The sequence below is a fragment of the Pygocentrus nattereri genome, chromosome 24, assembly GCF_015220715.1.
Source record: "Pygocentrus nattereri isolate fPygNat1 chromosome 24, fPygNat1.pri, whole genome shotgun sequence".
NCBI classification, from domain to species: Eukaryota; Metazoa; Chordata; class Actinopteri; order Characiformes; family Serrasalmidae; genus Pygocentrus; species Pygocentrus nattereri.
In genome coordinates, this window is record NC_051234.1 from 23,835,792 (window position 1) to 23,849,980 (window position 14,189).

General features: G+C 37.1%; 1 protein-coding gene across 5 annotated transcripts in view; it reads right to left on the minus strand.

The window, feature by feature from the left end:
• atp8a2 (ATPase phospholipid transporting 8A2) overlaps positions 1–14,189 on the minus strand; it is a 95,927-nt gene that overhangs the window by 22,474 nt on the left and 59,264 nt on the right. For all 5 annotated transcript variants that reach the window (XM_017717085.2, XM_017717090.2, XM_037534092.1 and 2 more), the window contains 3 exons: positions 9,632–9,804; positions 3,963–4,146; positions 1,335–1,445 (listed from right to left, as the gene is read on the minus strand). In XM_017717085.2, the coding sequence (XP_017572574.1) occupies positions 1,335–1,445; positions 3,963–4,146; positions 9,632–9,804 (468 nt within the window). The remainder of the gene's footprint in view (positions 1–1,334; positions 1,446–3,962; positions 4,147–9,631; positions 9,805–14,189) is intronic.

Genomic DNA, 14,189 nt, shown 5'->3' on the forward strand with positions numbered 1-14,189 from the left:
CGTACATGACTGTGTGTGAGTGTGTGTATGAAGTAAAGCTGAATTTGTTTTATGTAACTAAAGACATTTAAGTTAAACACATTCCAAAAGTATTCATACAGCATTGTGTCTCATAGAAAGTCAGGCTTAACTCTAAAACTCTCTCTCTCTCTCTAACACACATACAAGAGCATGCGCACACACATACACACTTATGTTATTGTCTTTTCATTCCCGTCATCCTTGGTGTCTGGATTTTGTGTAATGAACACAAGTCCCCACAATGATAGGAAAACCGGACAATTCTCACACTAATGGGTAGTGATGGGTAATCCTCATGATACAATATAAAATGATATGACTGAACATGATACAATATGATATAATATGATAAGGCAAAACACCAGTGATCAACAGACAGTTTTTGTTAATGTATTTTAAAGTAACTGTAATATTAACGAATGAGGTAATAATGTTGCGAAACGTTTATTACAAAACCTACCTAAAAGTAGCAGCACAGGCAGTAGTTGGTATGAGGGCACAAAGGGTGCACAATCAGACTTGGCCAAGACCAGAAATGACAGATTCTTTACTCTAAACATGTGATCAGCCAATTAATTATTTCATTTTTGGCCAATTTGTTCTTATGCAAAATTATTAATGTTGTGACTTTAGCGAACAGAAAATGCTGGTGCTAGCACATTTCAGTGTCAGCTTCAGGACAAAAAAGACTGGCTTATAAAAACTGGCCAAAAAAAACAGTCATCAGTTTAGCTGTGCAGAAAATGGAAATGAAATTGGCCATAATAATTCATCCCTAGAGGACACTTAACCTGCGTGTGTATGAGAAAGACTGAAATAATAACATTAAAAAACAAAATGTTCACAAAAAGTGAAGTGATTTCTTCTTTAATGCAGTCATTTTTATTTGTATAATACTATTAGATAAGATAAAACCCTAAATCTGAATGTAGTATCAAAGTATAAAAGTAGATTCATAAATACTAATATCAATATGCCTGATGCAAATGTACAAGTGATCCCTACATTACACACACACACACACACACACACACACACACACACACACACACACACAAAATTGAATTTTTCAATTTTGAATATTCTAAGATACTATTTTGAATATATGAATATTTTGTATGATTCAGAAATCATCATTACAACAACAATAACAACAACAACAATAATAATTATAATTATTTATAATAATAATTATTATTATTAATTATTTTGTAGCATTTTAAATTGTTTTCTTTGTACCACTGCATAAATAATAATTGTTTGAATGAATTTTAACTGAAAACCTCTGTGGGCAGTAAGGCCAGTGAACGTACCTCTATAATGTAAAGCACCACGTTCTTATAGAAACAGTACAGGATGCATTTAGTAACACGGTTATAGCTCCAGGCTCCATGAACCAACAACAGCTTCTCCAGGTACGAGAACTACAGAGAAGAAGGGAGGCAATGAGAGAGAGAGAGCGAGAGAGAGAGTGTGAGTGAATCTCCTCATGGACTCCATGCCCACAGCAACACATGTAAGCCATTAGTACAGAAGCACCGGGATACAACAACACTGTGGGCTAAATTTTGTGTGTGTGTGTGTGTGTGTGTGTGCGTGCGGCTGGTGGTTATTTTGTTTGTCTAATTATGTGTAAGTTTAAAGATGAGATTCTGAAGGTGAAGTTACAGAGAACTATACTGACCGTGTCATATGTGTGTGTGAGCATTTCAGAACTACCAGTTACTAAATGCTAAAAATTAAAACCATGTTTTACCATAAAACCATATTTGTTTCCAAATATGTACTAAAAAGGCAACAAAAACAAGCAGAATGACACAATCTGAATGAAGGTCACTCTGTGTCTCTAATTTGTATTTATACAGATATGTGACCATTTTTCTCAGCTCTGTCAGCAGGTGTTTTAGTTCATGCTCTTACTGGTGATGTGTTGCTGCACAAGGATGCAACAAACTGCTGACATTTCTCAACATTGTCTCCAGCCTCCTGGTCACTGGCCTCAAAAGCATTTGTAGAATTTCAGTACACGTTTTAAAGAAAATCCTGTGTGCTGAAAGGAGTGGCGCTGAACGCTGCAATGCGCTAACTCTGCCAGCAGTCACGTCTCGAAATGTGGTGTGTGAGGGTCTCTAAAGCTAAATTCCCACTCTGATTACAGTGAATTGGTGAATTCTCTGACAGGCTAACAAGTGATGACAGTGCATAAAAAACGGTATAAATAAAGGCAGATGTACTGATTTAATGCACTGTGTTTATGTAAAAAGCGAAAGCATTTAGATTGTTCCTGTCCTGTGTTATTTCTAAATCTGAAATAACTGAAAAGTTTAGTTTGCTTACATCATTGCCAAATAAGTGAACACAGTTTATTTTTTTTTAAAGCCAGCAATCAATATACGTCAAAGCGTATCCAACAATTTCTAAAATGTTAAACAGTGCTGCTAACTAGGAGAGAAGAGCTGGATAGCATTAACTCTAGCATGACAACAGCTCTGCTCACCACAGAACATACTTAATTCTGGCTAAGTGAAACCACAAATGTAGATGATAATGATTTAAATCTGAGGGAGTAAAGTCGATCAGCTGGCATGGAAGGCACAGAAATGTGAAAATAACCTTGTTCCATAGTGTTTGGATCTGTACCTCCATCAGCTAACTTAATGTTAACTTAGCGAGCAGGCTACAGACCCACTGCTGCTCTGCTGACACAAGTTACAGATGATAAATGGCAAAAGTCATTTGGTGTTAAAGTGACAAAAAGCTTGTTCTGTGGTGCTTGAGACTGGCATTAAAATATCCAACGTTATTATCTATGAAATGAAAAAGGGGGACTGTTCCAGTTTAATGTGTTTGATCTTAGAAACTGGATACTGGTGCACAGTAATAAACTATAGAAAATGGCTTATGAGATTTGTCGCTTATCACACTTCAGAAATGAAGTTACTTAATAAAAAGGGCCTCAAAAGTCACTAAGTCTAATGGCTTAGGTAGGGATATACATTTACCATAAAATATTCAGTGGCTGTATGAGCCCATAATTCATATTCATATTTAATATTTTGGCAGTAAAAAGAGATCCACAGCTATAGCCCCACAGCTAGAATCTGAACACACCTCTGGGCTAGCTCCAGTTCTGGAGAGATGGCTGCTATCAACATATGCCATATGTCATGTTTGAACAGCTGAAAAACATGACAGTTTTAAAAAAAATGTTGCAGTATTTGTAGAACGCATGGTAGCCTACATTGTATGCCTATCCAAATCATAGCCTACCAATCACCTGACTGTACAATTCAAATCCTGTAACTCCATCTCTGCTTTTAATCCCTAGGTTACCTTAGCAGTGTTCTAGGTGAGTAAGTGGTAGAAGTGGCCAGGTCTTCCTTAGGTAATAACTAAAAACAAGAACAATTCTGGAGACAGCACCAGCCACGGACAGGCCACCAAAACCAGGGACTGTCCCTGGAAAACGTATAATTCTGGTCACCCTATCTCAGCACCACCTATCTGTGAGCCTGCACATCACCAATCGGTAAGCCCCTCTGAAATATAAATAGGTGGAATTTGCTGATTTAGCCATTCAGAGAGAAACTTGATACATTATAATTTTGAAATATCATCTTTTTTTTAAGTACAGTTATCAAATTTTAATGCTGCAGTAAACCGTATTGCCGCAATAACCCCCAAACCTATCCTATGGCGGCCCTTTCCACTGATGGACAGGGTCAAAATGGGCTCATAGATTATGCAGCAATACACAGTATATAATCAGTAATTGTCAACCTATACAGCGCATTTATGTAATAGGTGTTCTTGATGAAATAGCTAATAAGTGTACATACAAGTGTGCCTAATAAACTGGAGACTTGTGCTCCAAAGTGGTTTATTGAGCTGGTGTGTACATGTGTGTGTGTATGCATGTGTGTGTGTGTGTGTGTGTGTACCTGTGCTATAGAGTAATCAGATGAGTTTGTGGCCTGCATTCCCTCATTGCCACTGATGCCCACTCCTACATGAGCAGTCTGGATCATTCCCACATCATTCGCTCCGTCTCCGATAGCCAGAGTGATGGCCTTTACATGTTTCTTCACCATGTCAACTATCTCTGACTTCTGCAGAGGAGACACCCTGCAAACAGACATACATAAGCTCTGTCAAAACTCCCACATACGTACATCCGTAGTGTACTAGTGTCATTTACTGCATTTAACTTTAAAATGGATGTAGTGTAGTGTACACACACATGATTCACTAGTAAAAACTAAATATTAAGTACAGCCGTTACAGTTTGCACTCAGCCAGCTTACCTCCCTATGTAGAATGATGTCATTGGTTAATAAAGTTTATAATATACACAGATTCAGCTGTTAAATGCAGTGGATCAGAGAAAGCAAAAAGCAGAGGGTGAACATTTTGGGAAAGAAATTTAAAGCGGAAAAAAGATGCTTTTTGAGACAGCAGTACGCTATAAAAACCCAGGCTTTAAACAGTACATACAGGACAAGGAACACACCAGGCAGGTCCAAGATACTGTTGTGGAGAAATTTAAAGCCGGATTTGGATACAAAAAGATTTCCCAAGCGTTAAACATCTCAAGGAGCACTGTGCAAGCAATCACATTGAAATGGAAGGAGTATCAGACCACTGCAAATCTAACAAGACCCGGCCGTCCCTCTAAACTTTCAGCTCAAACAAGGATCAAACATGGTGGTGGCAGCATCATGGTTTGGGCCTGCTTTTCTTCAGCAGGGACAGGGAAGATGGTTAAAATTGATGGGAAGATGGATGGAGCCAAATACAGGACCATTCTGGAAGAAAACCTGTTGGAGTTTGCAAAAGACCCGAGACTGGGACGGAGATTTATCTTCCAACAAGACAATGATCCAAAACATAAAGCAACATCTACAATGGAATGGTTCACAAATAAACGTATCCAGGTGTTAGAATGGCCAAGTCAAAGTCCAGACCTGAATCCAATCGAGAATCTGTGGAAAGAGCTGAAAACTGCTGTTCACAAACGCTCTCCATCCAACTTCACTTAGCTCAAGCTGTTTTGCAAGGAAGAATGGGCAAAAATTTCAGTCTCTCAGTGTGCAAAACTGATAGAGACATACCCCAAGCGACTTGCAGCTGTAATCACAGCAAAAGGTGGCACTACAAAGTATTAACGCAAGGGGGCCGAATAATATTGCACGCCCCACTTTTCAGTTTTTTATTTCTAAAAAAGTTTAAAATATCCAATAAATTTCGTTCCACTTCACGATTGTGTCCCACTTGTTGTTGATTCTTCACAAAAAATGACAATTTCATATCTTTGTTCATATCTTCTATGTTTGAAGCCTGAAATGTGGCAAAAGGTTAAAAAGTTCAAGGGGGCCGAATACTTTTGCAAGGCACTGTACATAATGTAGTTTAAGCATATAACACACAGTGTAAAGGGTACAGTGTAAGAAAATAGTGCATAATGTAAAGTGTAAGAATACAGTGTAATAATATAGTGCAAATTGTAATACAGTGTAATAATATACTGTAAAGTGTAAGAATACAGTGTAATAATATAGTGCAAATTGTAATACAGTGAAATAATATAGTGTACAGTGTAAGAATACAGTGTAATAATACAGTGTACAGTGTAAGAATACAGTATAATAATATAGTGTACAGTGTAAGAATACAGTGTAATACAGTGTAAAGTGTAAGAATATAATATAATAATAGTGTACAGTGTAAGAATACAGTATAATAATATAGTGTACAGTGTAAGAATACAGTATAATAATATAGTGTAGTGTACGAATACAGTATAATAATACAGTGTATAGTCTAAGAATACAGTATAATAATATAGTGTACAGTGTAAGAATACAATGTAATAAAATAGTGTAAAGTGTAAGAATACAGTATAATAACATAGTATACAGTGTAAGAGTGTGTAAAACCCCAGGCACTAAACAGTGAAGTATATAAAGTAGTGTAAGCATATAATACACAGTGTAAGGGGTACAGTGTAAGAAAATAGTGCATAATGTAAAGTGTAAGAATACAGTGTAATAATGTTGTGTACAGTGTAAGAATATAGTGAAAGACTATTGTGTACAGTAGAAGAATATAGTGTATAGTGTAATACTATCACATATAGTATAAGAGTATTGTGTAGTGTAAGACTACTATGTACAGTATAGAATATAGTGTATAGTGTAATACTATCGTGTATAGTATAAGAGTATTGTGTAGTGTAAGACTACTATGTACAGTATAGAATATAGTGTATAGTGTAATACTATCGTGTATAGTATAAGAGTATTGTGTAGTGTAAGACTACTATGTATAGTATAGAACATAGTGTATAGTGTAATACTATCGTGTATAGTATAAGAGTATTGTGTAGTGTAAGACTATTGTGTACAGTAGAAGAATATAGTGTATAGTGTAATACTATCGTGTATAGTATAAGAGTATTGTGTAGTGTAAGACTACTATGTATAGTATAGAACATAGTGTATAGTGTAATACTATCGTGTATAGTATAAGATTATTGCGTAGTGTAAGACTACTATGTACAGTATAGAATATAGTGTATAGTGTAATACTATCGTGTATAGTATAAGAGTATTGTGTAGTGTAAGACTACTATGTATAGTATAGAACATAGTGTATAGTGTAATACTATCGTGTATAGTATAAGAGTATTGTGTAGTGTAAGACTACTATGAACAGTATAGAATATAGTGTATAGTGTAATACTATCGTGCATAGTATAAGAGTATTGTGTAGTGTAAGACTACTATGTATAGTGTAGAACATAGTGTATAGTGTAATACTACTATGTACAGTATAGAATATAGTGTACAGTGTACAGTGCAAGAACAGAGTGTACAGTGTGAGCAATCTAGTTTACAGTGCTGGAATGAGATACTGTTAAAACTGTCCAAAACAGTGGCTCCAATATGATCTAATCAGTAATACTCGAGTGCTATGCAGACATGAGGATAAAGAAAGCAATGTAATGATAAGACCGATGTAGGTTGTTCTTTCTCCCCATCATTCCTTTTAGATTCCTCCTCTCCATGCCCCATTTATTGGTGCACCTGAACAGAGTTGAAGAGACTGTGGAGCAGAAAGATGGACACTTCCTTTACTCTGCTCAAACTACTGGGTGGCCTGTTCTCTCTCTCTCTCTCTCTCTCACTTATACACTCACACTCACACACACACACACACACACACACACACACACACACACACACACACACATTCTTTTTCACTCTTTTTCTCCTGCTTGCTTTCTGAAGGAAACCCCCAGTGGATAACAAAAGATCAAACATATTCCATTAATACTTCCTGGTGAAAAAGAAAGGTGGGTGCTGTTAGAACAGGCTCAGACTTTCTTTAAATGTGGCACAAAAAACTACAACACCCAAATCTGTTGAAATCTTCCGTTCTTTGAACTTATCTGACTCTATCACTCCATCTCCCTCTCTGTCTCTCTCTCTCTATGTCGCGGCAGCAGTGGGTAGATGAAAGACTGGGTAATGTTCTTCATGGTGGGATTGAGCGGAAAATAAGGAGCATGAAGTGGCTCTTTAAACAAACATTGAGAACAGGAATTCTGTCTATACACACACAGGTTTGTATGTCGGTACGGGATACACACATTTATACATTTATTTTTTATTATTTTATATGTCATATTAAGTTGCTATTTTGGAGATACTTGATATTTGGAGATTTATTATATGGAACATTCTACAAAATTTGTTCAAACTGTAGCCCAAATTACTATTATTTAAAAATTATTCAGACATTCAGGCCATTGATATGTACAAGGATTATGTCATGATCTATTTTAACCCAAGACCCTGAGTAATAGGTACATATATACAAAATCAGAATTTAGAGGGTACTTTCTAATGAGAGGTGTCTGTCCCCAGGCCTAGCCCTACATTTATACTTGTAGAAATTACATTTATACTTGTTGCTGTTTTAAAAAGGTCTTTTTGATTTCCTTAAAGTGAAGTTACATAATTTAGATTTATCATGAGTTTAAACTTTAATGTCATGAGTACAAACTTTACTTAAAAAAATGCTGTCCCATGTTTTCATGTCACTTCCAGAACACAGTTTCAGTCTGTAGAAGGAGCCTTTATTTTAGCCACACCCCTGCATTTTAGAGCAGGAAGGAAGGCTGCATCCCAGTTTCTCATGGCCACATGGTAAACAGTTAGATCCCATTGTCTTGAACTAAATGTGTTACACATACACACGTACCTCCATTCATTCAATCACATATGTGTGTGTGTGTGTGTGTGTGTGTGTGTGTGTGAGGAATTTGGACAGTAAGAAGGAGTGTAGAGTGAGGGGTAGGGGGTGGGAGGGGGTGGTTTAGCCGGTTTGTAAGGCCTAAGAGACCACAGGCCGGATATAGGATTTACACAACAGCAGAGCAATTATTCTTCCACTGACTGAAACACACACACACACATACACACGCGCACACACACACACACACACACACACGCACACACACACACAAAGCTACACTACACTTTGTCAAACATGCATCAAGGTAATAAAATGTTTATTATTAGCTCAGCCAGCAGTGTATGTGAATGACTGTAGTGTGTGTGTGTGTGTGTGTGTGTAAGCACAGTAAATGAGTCAGTAGTTTGACATTTGCACACACACACTCAGGATATTATATTCCCTCTGCACGCAGCGCTGTGTGTTCTGCATGCCAAGCTTTCATTAGCACTATTTATTTACTCACCTCAGGCTGGACACAACCTTTACACACACACACAAACGCACACAAACTAAGACACGTACACACACTGACAATAACATACACACATGCAATAAAGGGAAGACATTCTGTGTGTGTTAAGGTTTGGCTCTGTAACCATCTTTACTCTTTGAGTAGCCTCAGTTTTAACTAATGATCTGAACACTACGGATGCAACTCACTGTAATTAAGGATACTGTTTTATACTGTATTATTATATTGTGACTAGCATGTTAGCTTGTGGTGTTAGATAGTGGCTGGATCATTAGATCGAGACACTATAAAGCACAGCTTCAAATATTGTAGTTTGATAATACTGAATGAGCAAATGAACTGAAAATAGAAACAATAACATTCATGTAAGTCATCATCTTCAGTCACTCCTTATTTTGCATGCATCAATTTGAGACACCACCGTATACTACAGGTTCAAATAAGAAATTTTGTGACTCACAATTGAGATCACAGCACTACTGAATATCTCAACAGGAAAATATTTTATATAATATAAATTAAAACACTAAAGTTTAATTCTTTAATTCCATGTAAAAAAAAATATTTCCACCTTTTAATCTAATCTACTCATTTCATAGTTTTCTGAATGTTATGTACTTTATTGGTCCTACAAAAGAAATTCATCATTTTGCTGCCTAACTATGTCCAATCTGGGAGCAACACAGCGTCGCCATCCGAGCAGCGCCACCTGGGGCAGGAGAGTGTGTTAAGAGCTTTGTCCAATGGCAAAACCTGGTATAGCCGGTCAGTCATGGGATATGAACCCACAACCTTTATATACTTAAAATAAGCATACCCACTTTGAGTATAGTGTACCTGCAACAGATGACTGCCTTGCAGGACAGTGCAAGGTCCAGAAAGGCCTGCCGGACTTCGAAGCTCAGAGCATATTTGAGTGTCTGTCCATCGATGATGAGGGCCAGCTCATTCTCCTTCCCCAGAGAATCCCCCAGAGACGAGCAGTGGGCTATCAGAGTGGCTCGAGTGGCCTAAAAATGAGAAAACACACACTTATCAGCATGAAAACACTCTGAACACATGCACACTCACTGCCTGTCAGATGTCTGGAATCACTTGTCATTAATAATTGCAATTTTATTCAATAATGATTATATAATGTATACTTAAACAGCATAAGGTAGATATCAAAAGGTGTTTTTAGATGTCATATTGAAAATTTAAATTTTGGAATAGCAAAAGGACATTGGTCTTTTTTTTTCAAATTTACAATCTTTGTGATTCCATCCCACTTTTCAAATATGTGGCATTCTAGATATTCGCTTTATTATAACCGTAGAGTTCTGGAATCATCTAAAATTTGTTTCCAACAAATTATGTAAAACCTAAAGTAAAGCATCATATAAGAGCCATTTATATATGTATCTGCAGAAAGCATCTAAACAGAGTGTTACATGGAGACAGAATTCAGATGAGTGCAGATCTGGAAATAAGTCGGATTTAATCTCAGCCAGAGGGAAAACCAAAATCGTAGTCAGTATACAATCCCAGAAGTCAAAACACAGATCCAGTAAGAGAGGCGACAGTACAAAAGGGGTAAGGCAAAAACTCAAGCAACGTGAAGACAAGGCAGAGGTCAAAATACACAAGGAAGCAAACATAAACAAACTGTTCAACAGATCACAATTATGCAATACTTCGCAAAAACTTCATATTCTAGGTCCCTGGCTTAAATACTAACAAGTAAGGTCATCTGATGTAGTTCACAGGTGATTCGTGATTGTGAACGCTGATAGGAACGCCTTGCCTGGCGATCAGTCACGGGAGTCCCCTGTGACTTGTGGTAAATGGAGTCCAGACTCGTGTCCGCTGAATGCGTGACACAGAGATGTACAGCCAATGATGGGAATAAATCAGCCAAGATTGGAATCAGCCAAATCTTGCTCCAAAACAATCAGAAAATATATTACTTTGATTGTACTGGGTTGCAAATTTAGCAGTTGTCATAAAATAATTTTTAAAAAAGCCAAATAAAAAATAAGGACTTTTATTTTGAAAAATGTATTTCAGCATGATGACACAGTAGACCATAATAATATCATGTAAAACATGTATACTTTATGAATGTTGATTTAAACACATGAACATGTTATTAAGTGTTTATGTGTGATGTTATGAATGTGTTATGTAGACACCCTTCCATTAAAGTGTTACTGCTAATTCCCCCTTGTGGAGATTTTTGAGCCTGCTAAACATGAATGACTGAGTGAGTTACAGCCAGGCCCATGAGGTTCTTCATATCTAAAAAGACTGGCTAAAACATTTGTCAGAAAAATTGCACATCAGCCAATTTGGCTAGGAAGAAATCAAAATCAGCCATAAATATCTCGGCGTACTTTTAAGTCTAAATCTTCCACGTCAGGGCAAAGTCAGTTTTGTAGATATTTAGAATAAAACTTTTTTTATATTTGTGACAACTGCTTTGTCTGTAATGCATAATTTACACATTTAATTCCAGAGAGCTATAAAAGACACACACAATGTCCCCCCCGCCCACACACACACATAACTCAGGCTAAGTGTGTAATGCCAACAGAAGTTCAAGGGGATGTTTTAAGTGGTGTCACTGAGGCTGATAACACGACCTCTCTCTCTCTTTCTCTCACACACACACACATCTGTTCCACATCACTCTGTCACCCGACACAGACTGAGCTATCATACACTCCACACACACTGAAATACGGGCCAGCATGAGAGAGATAAAGGCAGAGAGAGAGAGAGAGAGAGAGAGAGAAAGAGAGAGAGGGAGGGAGGGAGAGAGAAAGAGAGAGAGAATAAGAGAGAGATATAAAGATTACATATTTATGTCTATGTGTGTTTATTAAGATGTAGTTTGAGGCCGTTTCTGATGGACTTGATAATGGGGAGGAACATTAACAGAGAAAACAAACATCCTATACTGCTGTAATGAGAACCATGTGGACACACACGCAGACATGACTGGTCACCTGAACATTTTTCAAGTTAGTCCGTGTCGACGCCATGGCAACCAGCAGACCATTTCTTATAGCCATGACAATGCCTAACATATTTCCTTCTGTCCTCTTCACCTGCAGTCTCATCTGATCTCGGCCAGTTCAGACGGACTCAGTCCCGGCTGGAGTGAACGCAGCCTGACCTCAGATCAGTTAACAGAGCTTTATTAATCTCCCCTCCCCGGCCTTCCTGCACACCTAAACTCCTTAATGTGTGTGTCTGGACGAAAACGCTCTGACTTTGTATGAAAAGAGAAACTTTTCCTCTAATATTTTCCAAATTAATTTTAGAAACAGCAGAAAATGCCATATTTAAGCATGTTCTCTATAGTGGACTTTATCTTAATTTCACTGAGAAAATCAAGAAAACATGGTTTGTGATAAGTACATTTTTTTTGTTTTCGTTTTCACACTGTTTCAGAACACCAGCTGTCCTTCATACTGTCAACAGCAGTGATCTAAAATAACTTGGAATAAAACGCCCCTTTAACATAGATTATCACAGTTATGAAAGATTTCTCTTTCTCTTATAAATTTATCACTTCAGAGATATGAGTTCTCATTATATAGTATATGGGACATTCAGTTCTGCACAAAAGTCTGAAGAGACTTCCATTTATTTATTTAATCTCCGCTCAAAAAGGCAATTAAGTACAAGTTATTGATTATTCAGGAGATATTTCTGAAGAGATTAAAATAAAAATAATACAATAAAATAATCTACTAAAAGTATAAAACACTAAATCCACTTAGAATTACATATAATCCAAAAATAATAATAATAATAAAAATAAAGAATAAAATGTAACAAACAATTAATATTTTTACTATGTAATAAATAATATAATCGATTAATTGGATTTTCAGCACTCTGGCAGGTGTTAATCCAGCCGTTCCGCTCCTGTTTTGACCCCCCCAGGAAAGGTATCATAATTGTAATTATAGAAATTATATTACAGAAACAATTTATAAAAATAAAGACAATAAAAAATCAAATAATAATTCTATAGATTCAAATAATCTTAAAAGATCCAGAGCATGAGAGGTGTTTCTGTCCATCCTTCCACTGTGAGAAGACATGGTGCTATGGGTCTGAAAGGATGTGTGGCTGTCAAGAAACCCTTACTGAGAAAAGAATCATTTGCAAATTATTGCAGCTGGTGTTCTCAAAACAATGGACTGACTGCCCCAGAGTCCAGACCTCAAAATCACTGCATGTGTTTGGGAGTATTTGGATCGTGAAAAGCAGAAAATACAGCCAATGTCTAAGACTGAACTTTAGAGGTATGGAAAAATCTCCCTGCAACTTTCTTTAAACAACTGAAAGCAAGTGTCACGAAAACAATGCAAACTGTAATAACTGCACGGAGTGGAAAGTAAATTCTGATAAAATAATACAATATTACTAAATAAATAATAATACAAAATAAAACATATTTAGTAGTTGTTGCTTCGGTGTAAAATAAAAGTGCTCTATGACTTCTGCACAGCTCCATGTTTATGAGCTCCTGAAAAGATATAAAAACCAGCGTGTATGCATGCCTGTGTGTGTGTGTGTGAATATGAGTGTTTAACCTTTTGGGTGTTTTATCTTTTCAATCAGGAATTCCTGTTTGCGCTCACCTTTCCTGTGAAAAAAGGGGGCCAAAACAGGAGCGGAACGGACGGATTAACCAAGATTACACATGCCAGAGTGCTGAAAAATCAAAACACGTGTGATAGGCAGAGTCTATGTGAGTACGAGGGGGGAAGCATGCCTGTGTGTGTGTGTGTGTAACAGTGGCTGATTAGTAGAACAGTAACTGCTCCTGGTAATCTATTACAGACGCTCTTAAAACTTAAAACACTTCCTCCTTCACTCTCTCTTTCTGGATCTCTCGTCCTCACACAGCGGGACGTCTTCAGTCGGTTTAGCCCGGATTCATATTAGGCACGAACATGAGAAAAAGATGTGCCATCTACAGCCCCGTGCAGACGGGACAGATTTTCCAGACAGGAGTCTGTGCGTTAATGTTACTACAGGATATTTCACATGTAGTGTTTATAGCTGATTCATATAGGATAACAGAAACGGTATCTGCTCTACTTGATTATTTACATGGTGAAGTCACACCAAAAAAGTTCAAAAGCGAACGTGTGTCTTATTTTTGCATATTTGTCACTATTTGTTGTTTCAGGTCTTCCAACTAAATTTAATTTCACACAAAGACAACATGGAAAAACACAAAACACGCTGGCACGGTGCAAAAAAGTAACTGCCCCCTTAGTTGCTCAACCAGCCAACCAAACTGAGGCGATAAACTTGGATTAATTACACTAGACACACCCGGGCTAGAATACCTGTTACATTTAAACACCATTCAAATAGAACTTATCCA